The sequence below is a fragment of the Balearica regulorum genome, chromosome 2, assembly GCF_011004875.1.
Source record: "Balearica regulorum gibbericeps isolate bBalReg1 chromosome 2, bBalReg1.pri, whole genome shotgun sequence".
In the NCBI taxonomy this organism is placed as follows: Eukaryota; Metazoa; Chordata; class Aves; order Gruiformes; family Gruidae; genus Balearica; species Balearica regulorum.
Window position 1 is genome coordinate 4,699,512 of NC_046185.1, and position 13,457 is coordinate 4,712,968.

The following is a 13,457-nucleotide window of genomic DNA, read 5'->3' on the forward strand; positions in this document are numbered from 1 at the left end:
TTTGTGCAAAAAGTTGAGATCGTTTTTGCAAGTAAGAAAATACAGCTTGGATCTGGCCTCTCTGATACTCTATGCTTACCAGCTTAGCACAGCACTTGCCTACTTAGAGAGCAAAAGATTTGTACATAGGTAAGATTTTATACATGTATGTGCGTGTATATTTTATTATGTAACTACTTGAAATTTTAGGGAATACGCGATGTCCTCGATTACTAGATTTTTGACTGGCAGTATTGACGCTTGCTCAAGTGAAGACAAAACACAACACGTATTTGGATTCTTTGAAGCCTCCTTTTTGTGTTTCTTTTTCCTGACTTGGGATGATCATGTAGCAATGTCTGAAACCAGGACAAGCAGCAATACTTTGAAACTCCTAAAATCCACTTACCTGTTTTATGTCAGTCTTCGTATTAGTATGTCACTTTTTTCAGATGCTGCCACCGAAATGACACCCTTTTCAAGAGTGACACCTGCTGGCTCACTCCTAGATTGACTCGGAGATGGTGCCGGATTTTAATCATTATAGATTTCAGCCAAGTTGTTGCTTTGTGGTTACAATATTTTTTAAAGCTGCAAGTCACTTGTAATCTTCCAAATACAGAAAAGCAAAACAAGAGGCACCCAGCTTCTTAAGTAAAGAACTGGGAAAACAAAATATTTATAAAATACATTTACTTACTTAACCAGAAAGTGAACCTAAATTTCCTTCTAGGTGTGTTTTGATTTTTATTCCCTTGAATTTGAACATGACCTTTCTTGAGAGAAGAGACCGGCATTCGCCTCTTATCGTGTGCAATTAAAAGTTCACAGCACTCCAATTATCATGTACTGTTTGATTTTGAACTTGAGCGTTTGTGTTTAAATACTTATGTTCAAATTCAGTGTGTTGTATATATTGTAGATACAAACACATATATGTAAGTATTGGCTATGTATATATACATATGTGTATATGTATGTGTATATGTGTATAAATACATTGTAAATAACAAACCCTTACAGATACTTGAATTTTGGCCAAGTAGCTGTTTATTTTAACTCTAGCAATAAAATTTCAAAATCCAACTTACTCATACCGTACTGAAATGGGAGAAAGCAGCACTGCTTGGTTTGCTGTACTTCACTGCTCAAAACTAAATCTGTCAATACTTAGTCAAGCCTGCTGAAATCCAGAATCAACAGACACTGCAAGAGAAAAATGCCCAAGTCTTTTCAAAATACCTGTGGCATCACTAAAAACTGAGCTACTTGTTAGGAAGCCTCTTACAGGACTGAGATCTTAAACCAATTCCTTACCTTTGCAGGGTCAGGAGGCAGATTTTCTTCAATCCGTCAATTCTAATTGCCAAAAATTGTTAGCCTGTGATATTTAAATAGATAGAGAATAAAACTTTTTCCTCTGATGTTGGCATGGATGGTTACACTTTCAGACAACAGCTGTTACTCATAAGGATCAAACATGCCACAGCATTTCTGCAAGCTTCTCAGAATCAGTAGATAAATACGTAGTTGTCTTTTTCTGTACATGCAGACCCAAAACATGACTAGCAAAATAATTCAGTCCTCTGAAAGGCATTTGATACATCTGGGTTTTACTAATTTTTTTTCAAATGATGTTTCACCACTTGAAGTTTTTAAATGACTGGAAATAATGTCTCCTCGGTTTGGCAGGGATATTGCTGCTAGAAATGTGCTGGTATCGGCCACGGACTGCGTGAAATTAGGTGACTTTGGTTTATCCCGATACATGGAGGATAGTACCTACTACAAAGGTAAGTTGACGCTCTGGATCCTTCTTGCAAGCCAGTTAGAACACAATTGCTTCTTACAATATTGAGTTTGTTGTCAAAAGGAATTATCCAGATATTCTTGGTCTGGCTGTTGTATTTGTATAAAAAGGCAAACTATTCAACAGTTTAATGTTGGTAGTAAATTCCTACATGTGTACTTAAGAAGAATCACAAGATCTGATTTAAATTGCAAAAAGTAGGAAATTCATGGGTAGGTAAAATTCCGCTTTTTAGGACAACCTTATAGTGCTGCCTTCATGATTTCTAGAAGATTATCCACATTTGAGGCCTGTTTGAGATAATATTCATGTCCATGGCATAATATAGGTAGCCTACATTGCGGTCAAGGTTACCTACGGGTAAATTTTGAGTCTGTGCTGTTATTGTACGCTGCGTACTTCAGATGCCACTGGACTAGGGAGATTCAGTACAAAATAAGTCTTTGAAGCCTACTTTTTCCCCCGTTTTGGATGGAATACTGATCTTAAGTGGCTCCAGCAGCTATGAGATGTCCTGCAGTGCCTGATAGATGGGAAATACAGCAGGAGAATAGAGATTGCACGTAGGGTACCAAACAGTAGCATTTCAAATCAGGTGTATATTATGAAACCATGTATTCATAAATCTAATCTTCACTATATTTCTAGTTTCGGTCATATATTATAAAATATCCTTTATCTGTCTCCTTACACTCCATTACGTTTCCTCGTTTCGTTTGTCTCGTCTCACTATGAGCTACAGATCGTCGTTTTAATTGCTGAGAGGAGAAGAGGAACACTTTTGACATGATCATTTCTTGTTGCATTTTTGGGGTTTGTTGTTGGGGGCTTTATTGGGAGGTTTGGGGATTATTTGGGGGGGGGGGTTGATTCTTCTGGTTTATGTAAGGCCAAACAACCTCCCCTTTTTTTATGAATCATTTAAAAACACCTACTCCTTTGCTGAGATTTTTTGACCGTTTCAAATTTGGTGCCAATGCCGCCTTAACTGCAATAATTGCATCTTGAAGGACGAATTAACTTAAAAAATAAAGGAGCTTGATCAGTCTGAATATTTAGGCAAAGTGCTGCTCTTCTCTGTAGATAGAGGAGATAGGTTCTCTCTTCGCTGGTTCATCTCTTCACTGGAGATGGGTTTTGCCTATGAATTATTTCACTGAGAACAAAATCTATGTTTGAGCTCAGCAGTAGGAATAAAAGCCTGCCTTGTCTTGCCTTCCCTGTAGCTTCCAAAGGAAAATTACCTATCAAATGGATGGCTCCAGAGTCAATCAACTTCCGACGATTTACCTCAGCTAGCGATGTGTGGATGTTTGGTAAGTGAATACCAAATGGTGGCGTTTTTTAAGCGTTCTGTTGGAGAAGTTCAGTGTTTCATTTTAGCTACTGTAAAGGAATAATTTCCAGATATTTGGCACTGTTTTTACTGTACTTTCTGAAAATACGATTTCTCCCAGCACATTTTCCATCTCTGTATTTTTCTTTCCTTTTTCTCCTCAGTAAGCCTAAAGTTTCGTGTGCCTTTTTGCCTCTAGTAAGAAGCTGACAGAAATGAAAGTACAAGGAAATGAGGTCATAGTTGTAACAGAGATGGGGTTTTTTACTGTTTTTTCCCCCTCTGATTTCTTTTTGTTATACCATTGTTCTTTGCTGTTTCTGTTTTATATTTTCACTTTTTCTTTTGTGGTGATATGCCTGCTTCCTTGCTTAATGCATAGATCAGCCTACATGGTGTCCTGTTTCCAGATCTTTAATGCTAAATTCCCACTTAATTTGTCTTTCATAGCTCCTGCTAGCTTACAAAATATGACCAAAAGCTGAGTAAAAATAAGGGTAAATAGGAATATCCCGAAGCCTTGATCTTTTTTTCCTAAATATGCAAGTTTTTATATGAATCTGATCACCTGTGCTCAAACTGGTGCAAACTGCCTATCTGGACAGCCAGAACAAAGATAGACTGTGTAAAGGAACAAAGATGATGAGACTTGAAATAAGAGCAGGACAGACAAGTAAGGGTTCACCCTCTTTACAAAATAAAATTTAAATGTTTTTAAGTGAAGAGTATGTGAATTTTAGCAGGTCTGTAATAGTTTGAAGAAAGCTCTAGTACAGTCAGAAAAATAAAGTCTGTTCTGGCCAATCCTAACCCGGCAGACCATTTTTCCCTTTGTGCTTTTAACATAGTTTCAACAGAAACTGTTTCATTACATAGTTTCAGCACAAAAAATTTGGATCAACGCCAGTGTTAAAACACCCTCAAAGTGAAAATACACTCTACGTGTCGAAACAGGCCAGTTGGAACTAGTCAAAGGGAAAGCAAACACAGCTCATTCTACCTTATAAAAAAAAGTAGATTTTAATATGAGCAACCATTCTGATTTACAATAGCTAAAAGGTAGATAAATGTGAAGCCAGGCTGCTGTGAGCCAGCTGTGAGTCATGCTTCCTCATAAATAGTTCAGGTTGATACTGCGTGCGTAATACTACTGCACATCACTCCTCTCTGCTACCAGCCGGTAAGTCAAAACTGATTCCCTAGCTGTACATTTCAGAAGAAGTTGCGTTGTTTGGCTGTACAAAATGGGGCTTGCTTTCTTTTTTAACAGGTTTTGTTGTTTGCTGACACTGGGGACAATTTTTTTTGTGTGTGTTTCTCAGGTGTGTGTATGTGGGAGATCCTAATGCATGGGGTAAAGCCCTTCCAGGGAGTGAAGAACAATGATGTGATTGGGCGAATTGAGAACGGTGAGCGGCTCCCAATGCCTCCAAACTGCCCTCCTACCCTCTACAGCCTTATGACCAAGTGCTGGGCATACGACCCTAGTAGACGACCCAGGTTTACTGAACTTAAAGCACAACTCAGGTAGGGTTATACTTCTGAAAGGTCATTTCCTTCTTCAGAAATATTTATTTTCACTGTATCTTCTGTTACAGTATTTTCTTTCCGTAGAAAATGAGAGAGACAGAGTATTAAGTTTTATCTTCAGAAGGCCAGGTTGTTGGTATGCTTTTGGAAATCTGGACCTTATCTGTTTGGAGAAAATTAGACTAGGCAGTAAATTCAAATAACTGGAAATATGAATCGCCTTTCTCTCCCAAGAAAAACTTCAGATTTTTACTAGCAATTTGTTTATATTTTTAGCTATGTATGCTACAATCCTTGGGGAGGAGGGGGTAGAAAGAATTTAAAGTGATTACTTAGTCAAACGTGTGGTGTACAGTTTTGGGGTAGAAATGTATACTTTCTTAAATAAATGAACCATCAGATGAGTGCCGTTGAAATTTATTTTCATAACATATGCAGCACACTGTGGCGGCTGTGTCTGCGCAATTGCGGAGCCTGCAATAGATGCAGCGTCATTAACTAGAAATTCCTTTGCCCTTTGTAAACGAGGATATAGACTGCCTTATGTTTATCTTGGAATAAATGTGAGCACACGCTTTTGAGACCAGTCTAAATTCACACCCTGGTTTACTCTGCAATAATTTATTTCAGTGTCCATATCTCCATTTCACCAGTCACAAAATGCAAGTGATATTTAAACTTTGAAATATCACTGACATATCGTGTAGACAAATTTCATATTTGTGACCTCCTCTGGGATTTTATGAGTACTCATCTATTTTGCCTAAGTCCATATAAGCTTCAAACAATGTGTAGGTATTATACACTGTAAATCCACTCTTGGATTTGTTGTAATTCATTGCCAAATCCTTCAGTTTTATGTCTTGTTTCAAAATTGTGCTTTGTGGCATGTTTTATTTTCACAATATGATTTTGTGCTGTCACTGGATGTTCATGGTGCAAGGTAATTCATAGGTGGTTAAAAAAAGGGACAATTTTAATATAATTATGATGCTGTTTCAGAGTTGCTCTATGAATAACTTGGCTACCTTTAAAGCTTTTTCCTATTTCTTAAAATGTCATGATTCTGTTACTCTGGGAGCTCCTGTGTAGACTAATAATTTACATAGCCAGAGGAAGACGTAGCCCTTCTCACAAAGACTTTATGCTGTTGACTGTGTGGAGTTAACTGCAAAGGAAGGAATGGTAAAGCTTGGTAGGGATTGCAAGGAAAAGAGATGACACGGTTGTGTGATTTGGGTAATAGGTGGAAATTGGCAATTCACTTTCTTTTTGGTTTGGTTCCCCCCCCCCCCCCCCCCCCCCCGGAAGAATAGGATTCTTTTTAATTTGTAGTCAGATTGTGCTGGTAACTTACAGCTGACTGGCACAGAGGAGAACAAAGCTGTAAAAAAAAGTGACTAGGAAGATGGCTGTGGTGTGAAACCCAGGCAGGGAGAGTATCTCACCACCAAGGGAAGAAGATAGTAAATCCAGAGTAAAAGTACTTGTATTGGGGGGTGAAATAAATGTAGGCTGTACTCAGAGAGAGAGTGATGTCAGTGACACTTAAACCAGCATGGATCTGGAGGGGGAGAGGGGGGAAAAAAGTGAAAGATACGGAACAGTATCGCCAGATAAGCAGGATAGACCGATGCCCAAGAGCCTGGCTCTCCTCAGAAATGCACAGCCAAAGGGCAAGAACCAGCACTGAGGACATGCAGCAAGGCAAATTCATGTTAGTTACAAATGAAAATGTTTCCCAGTGTGCATGGATAAGGTCACCTGGAAGGACTCTGGAATTTCCATGCTGGGAGACTTTCAAACCTTGACTGGAAAAGACTCCGAGCAACCTCACCTCGCCATGCATGGAGCCCAGCTTTACCAGGAGATTAGACTCAAGACCTCCAGGATTCCCTTCAAACCTAAATGATTCTCTGGTTCTAGATGAAACATGCACCTAGGAGGGTGATTTTTTGCTCCTCTACTCACGCTAGGAGGTTTGAAGCATTCTTTAGAGGACAAGCTCTCTCCTGGGGCCACAGCAACCCTAAAATCCAGTTTTTCTTTTCTTCTCACCAAAGCAGAGAGTTTTCTGCCATTCCAAACTGGTGACCTTTACCTCCTGGAAGTTAGGCAGCACGGTCATCCTTAGGGCTTCTTTGTGCTGCTCACAGACAGAGTCAGCCTCTCGTTGGAGAGGTTGCCAATTCCCTTATGACAAGGCAATCTCAGGCAGCTAGGAAAGATTGTGTTTCAAAACTCAAATTCCCATGAACTTGCAAAAACAAGCCATTTCCCTGGTGGCCTTTTCTGTGTGGGGTTGCTGCTGCTCGTTCTGGATCCTCTCCAGAGTAGTCTTTTCAAGCTGAGAGCAGACCGGTTGTTTGCTTGAAGCCAGCGATACAGCACCACAACATTCCTCTCCGTTTTAATGAGAAGTAGTCCATGGCTTTGGGAAAAACCCCTCCTTTTCTGCATCTGAAATAGCACTGATGGGAGCATAAGCTTTTCATGTGTTCTCTGTTTGTTATTTGATGCTTTTCCCATTTCATAGTAACATCTGCTTTGCACAAACTTTATGTGCAGCTGCTTGTGCAATGCGAAGCTGCTGATTTCTGTAGAATTCATATAGTGTTATTAGGGTCGTAGTAAGGCCTGGTATTTTCTAGCATTTGATCTGTCCAAAGTGGATAGGGATGAATTAGTCTTCACAGCAAACACAAAAACAAATGAGTGGATTGTGAATTTTCAAATGTAAAATTTCCTCTTCGCATCCTAGGTCCTTTTTTTTCAGTTTTGGGGGGTGGTAAAAGTGAGAATTAAGTCAGGAAGGTGAGGTGCTACCCTGCTGCTCCTGCGATTCTGTCACTTATTGAGCCAGATTTAAAACCTGTGGTATTTTAATCAGGGAGCATGTGTTGCCTTGCTGATTTTGCGTAGAAGAGATTTTTAGTCTTCCACTATATAGAAAACAATATGAGGCCCTTTGCAAAGTCTTTAACGTACCCAAGTCATGCAATACCGCTTTTACAGCGTTTCTCCTCAGAATGACTCCTGGCCGCTTACTAGAACCATACACTTACTGTACTGTATTCATACACTCACTGTAACGATTGACTATCTCGTACATATTATTAAATTTAATTTATACTTTGCTATGTTCAATATCCTGCAGGTGCGCATTGCTCAGTTAGCACCAGTATACTCACAGGCTTCCAGTCAGCTCCCAGTCTTGTTGCACTTGGGACTTGTGGTGCCCTGAGTGTCCCTTTGGTAATTTTATTAAAACGGAGGAGTTTTGCATTGGAGGTTAAGTTGGATTTTAGTTTTGAGCTTTCAAATTAATGTAATTGCCTGACATTTTCACTGCATCGTAGAATGAACTTTATATAAAGTACCTATCACTTTGTCTCTACTAAAACCCGCAAAATAAAGAGCAGTTGTATCACTGCTGTAGTAAGAGTGCGTGAGTCTGTTGGTCACTGATGAAGCAGCACAGGTTTTAACAGAGTGGATGACCCCACTAGCATCTCAGCGCTGCAGGTCACATATTAAATCCAGCTCTAAAAAGAATGTAAAAAAAGAAAAAAAACACCCCACTTATTCATGCTTTTAAAGTCTGGGTTTGTGACAACAGTAAGATAATTAACTGATGAGAACTGGACTTGAGTCTTTTTGTGACTGTATTTGATGTAGGTGTTGAGATGCTGCTTGTAAATAAAAGAAGGAAAACTGGTAAGAGTGAGGGTAGTTTGAGTCCTCTCCTTTCACGGCACCCTGCCAAAAATATTTTAGCATGTACCTGAAATACCTGATTGAGCTTGCAAAAATCTTTGTTAGCCTTTTGCTCTTTGGCAGTGACCATTAGGAGTAATCTGTGAAAGTGCTTTTAAATTAGGGCAGTTTGGGAAAATCTTTCATCTGCATCCAGTTTTGTATTTCTGATGGCCGGAGACCCCAGAGAGAAAAAAAGCAGCTGTTTGTTCCGCGTCAGCGCTTACTGTTGGCTCCCGCACCACCATAGCAGCAAACACTCTTACTGCTTTGCCTTTTGAAATAGAAGGATACATTTTAGTATTTCAGATAATCCTGCGCTGAAGCTCCCAGTAAATGTTTCCTTTTCAATGTCACAGGCCAGTTTCAGTAAAAAGGTTCTTTGTAAATGAAATAAGTTTATCAATTATGCAAACATTTAATAGTTGAGATTTTTTATCAGACTTAACTTAGCCAAGAAGATGAGTTAAGTTTGTCTGTACCGCCTCAAGATCTGCTAGAGAAATCGTATGAATAGAAATACTTCTCTGCTTGCTCCTCTTTGCTGCTAAAAATATGTGCAGTTTGGGAAAATATGCCTAGATCTGACTTTCCTGACCTTCTGCAAATTCTAATAAACTGTTCAGAGTGCTTAAGCAGCTGCACCGAGAAAAGGTCAAAAATATCTCTCGGCACGCTTTTACTCTGTCTGTGGATTGGTCTTCCCTTTGTAAAAACAAAGATGTTTCTGTGAGTCATTTATATTCTTTGTGGTTTTTTCGAGTAATGCTTCTCTGAGGCATTTCTATTTTATATTCTTGTTTGCAGTACTCAAGGGCATCCAAGTACAAATTTTGCTGCAGCCGATCAGCTTTTGACCAGGCTACTAAGTGGGTTGCTGGGGAAAGGACCTCCTGATGCCACAGGCGAAGAAATAGCAGGGTGGGATGAATTCGAGTTTTAAGGCAAACAGCTGAGCCGTTGTTACGGGAAAAAAAAGTCATTTTAGTAGAAATTTGTCATTTCCAGTGATATGATTAAGTTAATGGTATGGTATTAAATACTGGGATGCCACAGATAAAATGGCTTTGATAGCAAGGCAGATAGGTATTGGTGTTTCGTTCCTTTTTATGGAAAAACAGGGCTGTGCTGTGCCAGATTATACCCATGGCCCCAAATTGTCAATAAGCCATCTGTAAATTTAGTCAGCTGCTTTTAGCTGACTCCTGTTCCATTCTTTTGCTCAGATTAGAGAAACTGCTTTATCAACAGCTTTGTTAAAAATCTAGATTTTATTCATGCAACGTCTGGGTGCTTTTTTTGTGTAGTGGTTTTTTGTTTTTTAAATCTTGAGGTATTTCTTGGAAGATCAGAATCTCGGTTCATGGCTATGGATGTGTGTTCGCTGATTTCTCGTGCTACGTAAAAATGCATGCCAAATATCTGAAGTGTGACCTAGCTTTAGAGCAGTGGGGTTTTTTGCTATTCTTCATGGGTTCAAGTAGGAAATATTTCATTTCCCTTATTCCAAAGGAAGAGAAAGGTGAAATAAAAAGATCTTCTCTTTTTAGTTCCCTCTGTTGGGCTGTAGCTGTGTTCTGTTGTAGTTACACCAGGATGACTTTTGCAAATAACTTGTCTGATTTTGTTTTTGTTCCACATTCTTGTGTTACTTCAAGCAATGATGGATTGAAATTGCAGCAACACTTATAAACTTGGTTTAGCTGCAGCGAGACGAGATGACTTATCTGCTTTTTAGAAGTGGCATAGCTTTTTTTTGGCTGAGTAAGGAAAAGCAAAGTTCTCATCTCCAACCAAGCAGGAATTTATTCTTGAAATAAGCAGTAAAGTTCCAAGATTAGAACAGATTGCTGTCGTTGATCTCATCCCCTGCATGAGTAATTCTGTGTGGTTATTTAGCAGACTGAACAGGAGATTATAAACTCAGAACCTAGCTTTGTTTCTGGAAACTCTTGAATGATAAAGAAGCTGGAATCGCTCCTTTACAGGATTATCTTTACACTGGGGATAGCGATCTGTAAATAATCTGCCCTACTCACATCTCCAGACTATGCGTGTAGCGTGCAGCTCCAGCGAATTTGCAGCTCCCTATTTCAAAGCTTCATTCTGAGTATTTTTCAAATGGCAAATATCCAACATTAATAATCCACATAGCAGAACTGGGAGGAGGCTGCTGTGGGGGCAGCAGTATCACGTTGAACTTCAAACAGTCTTTTTAATAGTCAGAACAGCGGTAAGTAGCAAACTAGTTTTACTACTGTCTTGTACTTTGTTGAAAATGTAGCCTTTTGACCTGAATGTGTAGAAGGTGAGTGAATACTGTCAGATATTTCTGTTTTGCTAAATTAGTTTGCTGAATGTGTTCCTGGTTAGGCTAAAATGTAAGAGCTGAAGACATAGTATTTACAATGTTTTTTGACTGCTTTGTTTAAAAAAGAAAAAATTCCCAGTGATCTGAAACTCTGTTGAGTTTCAGTAAAGAATATTTTCAGTTTGTTTGGAACCTTTGCAGCAGTTCAGTAGAATATTTTCTTGTGAAAAATAAGTTTTCATGCAAGTAAGTGCTCGATTTATTGTCTTCGAGGTTTTCTCTGTGTAATTACACATCAAAAGAACTGTTAACATGCAAAAAAATTTTTGTGCAAGATCAATCACAGCTTTCTAAAAACTTGGTGCTGCTTCTGTTACTGAAAGCGCGCTGGTAATCCTACAGAAGTATTTCTTCCTGATACTGGTTTTCAGAAACCTAACCAATATAAGTAAAATAAGTTTGTGTTTCAGTTCTCAATCACTTTGTTGAATGGTATTCATTAGTCTGAAAAATGTGGGGGCTCTGGGGAGAGGTTTGTTAGACATTGAACTGGAGTTTTACTTAAATATAGTATGTTTTTCGTAGTACAATACTGGAGGAAGAGAAGCTGCAGCAAGAAGAACGAATGAGAATGGAATCCAGGCGACAAGTCACAGTATCCTGGGACTCAGGAGGATCAGATGAAGCTCCTCCCAAGGTAGCTAAGACTGCAAGTTATATGTGTTTAAAAACCAAACGCCCCCCCGTCCTTTTTTTTTTATTCCGTTTATTTCTTCAAAGCCTCCATTGACAGGTTCATTCAAACAACGGCATTCTGGCCAGTTTTGTCATTATCTGCTAATAGTTGCCTGAAATGACCCGACTGTACTTGAACTATTATTATAACCGATCCCTGCTATAATATCACACTAACAATTTTCTGTTTCTTCTTGTTTAACTTGTAAAAGACTACCATAGTTGTCATGAAATTGTTTCCTGGCCTTTTCTTTTTTTCTCCTTTCTTGTAGCACTCCTATGAGACATTAGCTAGTGAGCTCGCAGACCACTGTGAAGTTTATTTCTAACACATCAGTGAGAGGATAGAAGTCAACTAATTGCGTTTTCCTTAGTCTGGACAGAAAATTAGGGGTTTGCTTCCAAGGACCTTGTGTGTTTTAGTTTACACTTCATTTTGTTTCATTACACGTCTGTCCTGTTTGGATGTTGCTGATGTGTTTTGCAGCTGTGGTAGTCTAACCTCACCAGTTGCTGAGCTCTCTCTTCTCTCAAGTAACTTGTCTGCTTCTCATCAGTTGTTTTGCACCTTAAAGGATCGAGCCTGTATTTTGAAGAATTCCATTTTGTGTAGTTACCATTGTAATGTGGAATATTACCTGTGTTCTGATCAGTTTGTGGTCGATTCCTGTAGCTCTCAAGCTTTAGTGCTGATAACGATTTGAGTAGTACTCGTGTGACATCTCCTGCTGCAGACATCCCCCAACAGCCGCAGGAAGCCAACTCATTCTTATTTTCTTTTGTTTCCCCATACCCAGGTTATTGCCTGATAGATTTCTGAGCTTGGTTCTGTGTTTTGATAGCTTTATAGTAACCAAGAAATATGGGCACTGGAATTGTTGCTTTCACTTCAGAGTTCAAAGCAGCAAACAATCCATCAGCCTGTTTAGTCGTCTGAGATTAACTAGCAGGATTTGGTGTCTACATAAACAGACGATGTTCTGAATTACAGCAGCAGATGAACTGCATAAATTGGAACAATATGCTACTTAATTATTACAACCTTGTTTGAAGAATTTGTTTAGTCTTGAAGCTTTGGGGCTAATCCAAATAGAATAAGTACCTTTTAATAGTGTAATAATATATGAGCTACACCGTATTAGGAATGATCATCATCAGAGCTTTGGGTGTGATGTATAAACTGAAACACTTGACAAAAGACGTGTTAAGATTGAAATTAATTCTGCCACGGCATATCTTTTTGAGTATGTCCTCAGTGTATATGCGATGCAGTTGTTGGTTAGGTTTTTGTACAGCATTTTTGTGTAAAATATGGATGTGCATACTAATGGCATATGAACAAGCTGAATTTTGTAGATGTATTTTAAGTATCTCTTAAGTTGTTATCTAATTTTCTAATGGTGACAACTCATTTTTTTCTTCCAATAATTCATTATGAAATTTTCATGTCTTTATAGGTCTTAAACTCCATTTTATTTTTTGCCTTAAACTCCTACACATTCTCAAATAATTCACAGATATCACAATTTGTACTATGAAATTACTTGTATCTCACAGTGATTTCAGTTAGAAACCTAAGAAAGAAAATATCCTAGTACATAATGAAAACAATATTTTTCATAAAGTGATAATAAAATTCTGCAATCTCAAAGTACCGTGGTGGTCTCCTTTAACTGCCAGAAGGACTGAAGGAGCCCATTTGCAGGATGATGAAATTTGGGGGGTTTTCTCCCTCTTGGGTTGATTTTTTTCATCCTGAAACACCCAGCAGTACTGTTCCTTGTTAATTTAAAAAAACCATACATACACACACACTTTTGGAGGTTGATATCAAACAAAATAACAGAACATTTCTGCTTGGAAGATGAAAGTATGTTGTTCTGAGCAACGTTTTCCAACACTAGTTCTTTCAGTAGTGTGAAATTTCTATACCTGTTCTGGCAAAAGGGTGTTCTGCTCCATGTGTGCGGAAAACCAGGCTCCTTTTCAGGCAATTTTTT

At 38.7% G+C, this 13,457-nt stretch overlaps 1 protein-coding gene across 25 annotated transcripts in view; it reads left to right on the forward strand.

Annotated features, from left to right (window-relative positions):
- Window positions 1-13,457, forward strand: part of PTK2 (protein tyrosine kinase 2) — a 224,129-nt gene that overhangs the window by 181,720 nt on the left and 28,952 nt on the right. For 22 of the 25 annotated variants that reach the window (XR_012833679.1, XM_075743219.1, XM_075743225.1 and 19 more), the window contains 5 exons: window positions 14-129; window positions 1,672-1,772; window positions 3,016-3,105; window positions 4,448-4,652; window positions 11,308-11,419. Coding sequence is in view for 24 of the 25 variants with exons in the window: in XM_075743219.1 (XP_075599334.1) it covers window positions 14-129; window positions 1,672-1,772; window positions 3,016-3,105; window positions 4,448-4,652; window positions 11,308-11,419 (624 nt within the window). In the remaining variant the exon portion in view is untranslated. Of the gene's footprint in view, window positions 1-13; window positions 130-1,671; window positions 1,773-3,015; window positions 3,106-4,447; window positions 4,653-9,264; window positions 10,720-11,307; window positions 11,420-13,457 lie in introns of those variants that run through there. The other 3 variants (XM_075743237.1, XM_075743236.1, XM_075743235.1) reach the window with 3 other exon arrangements.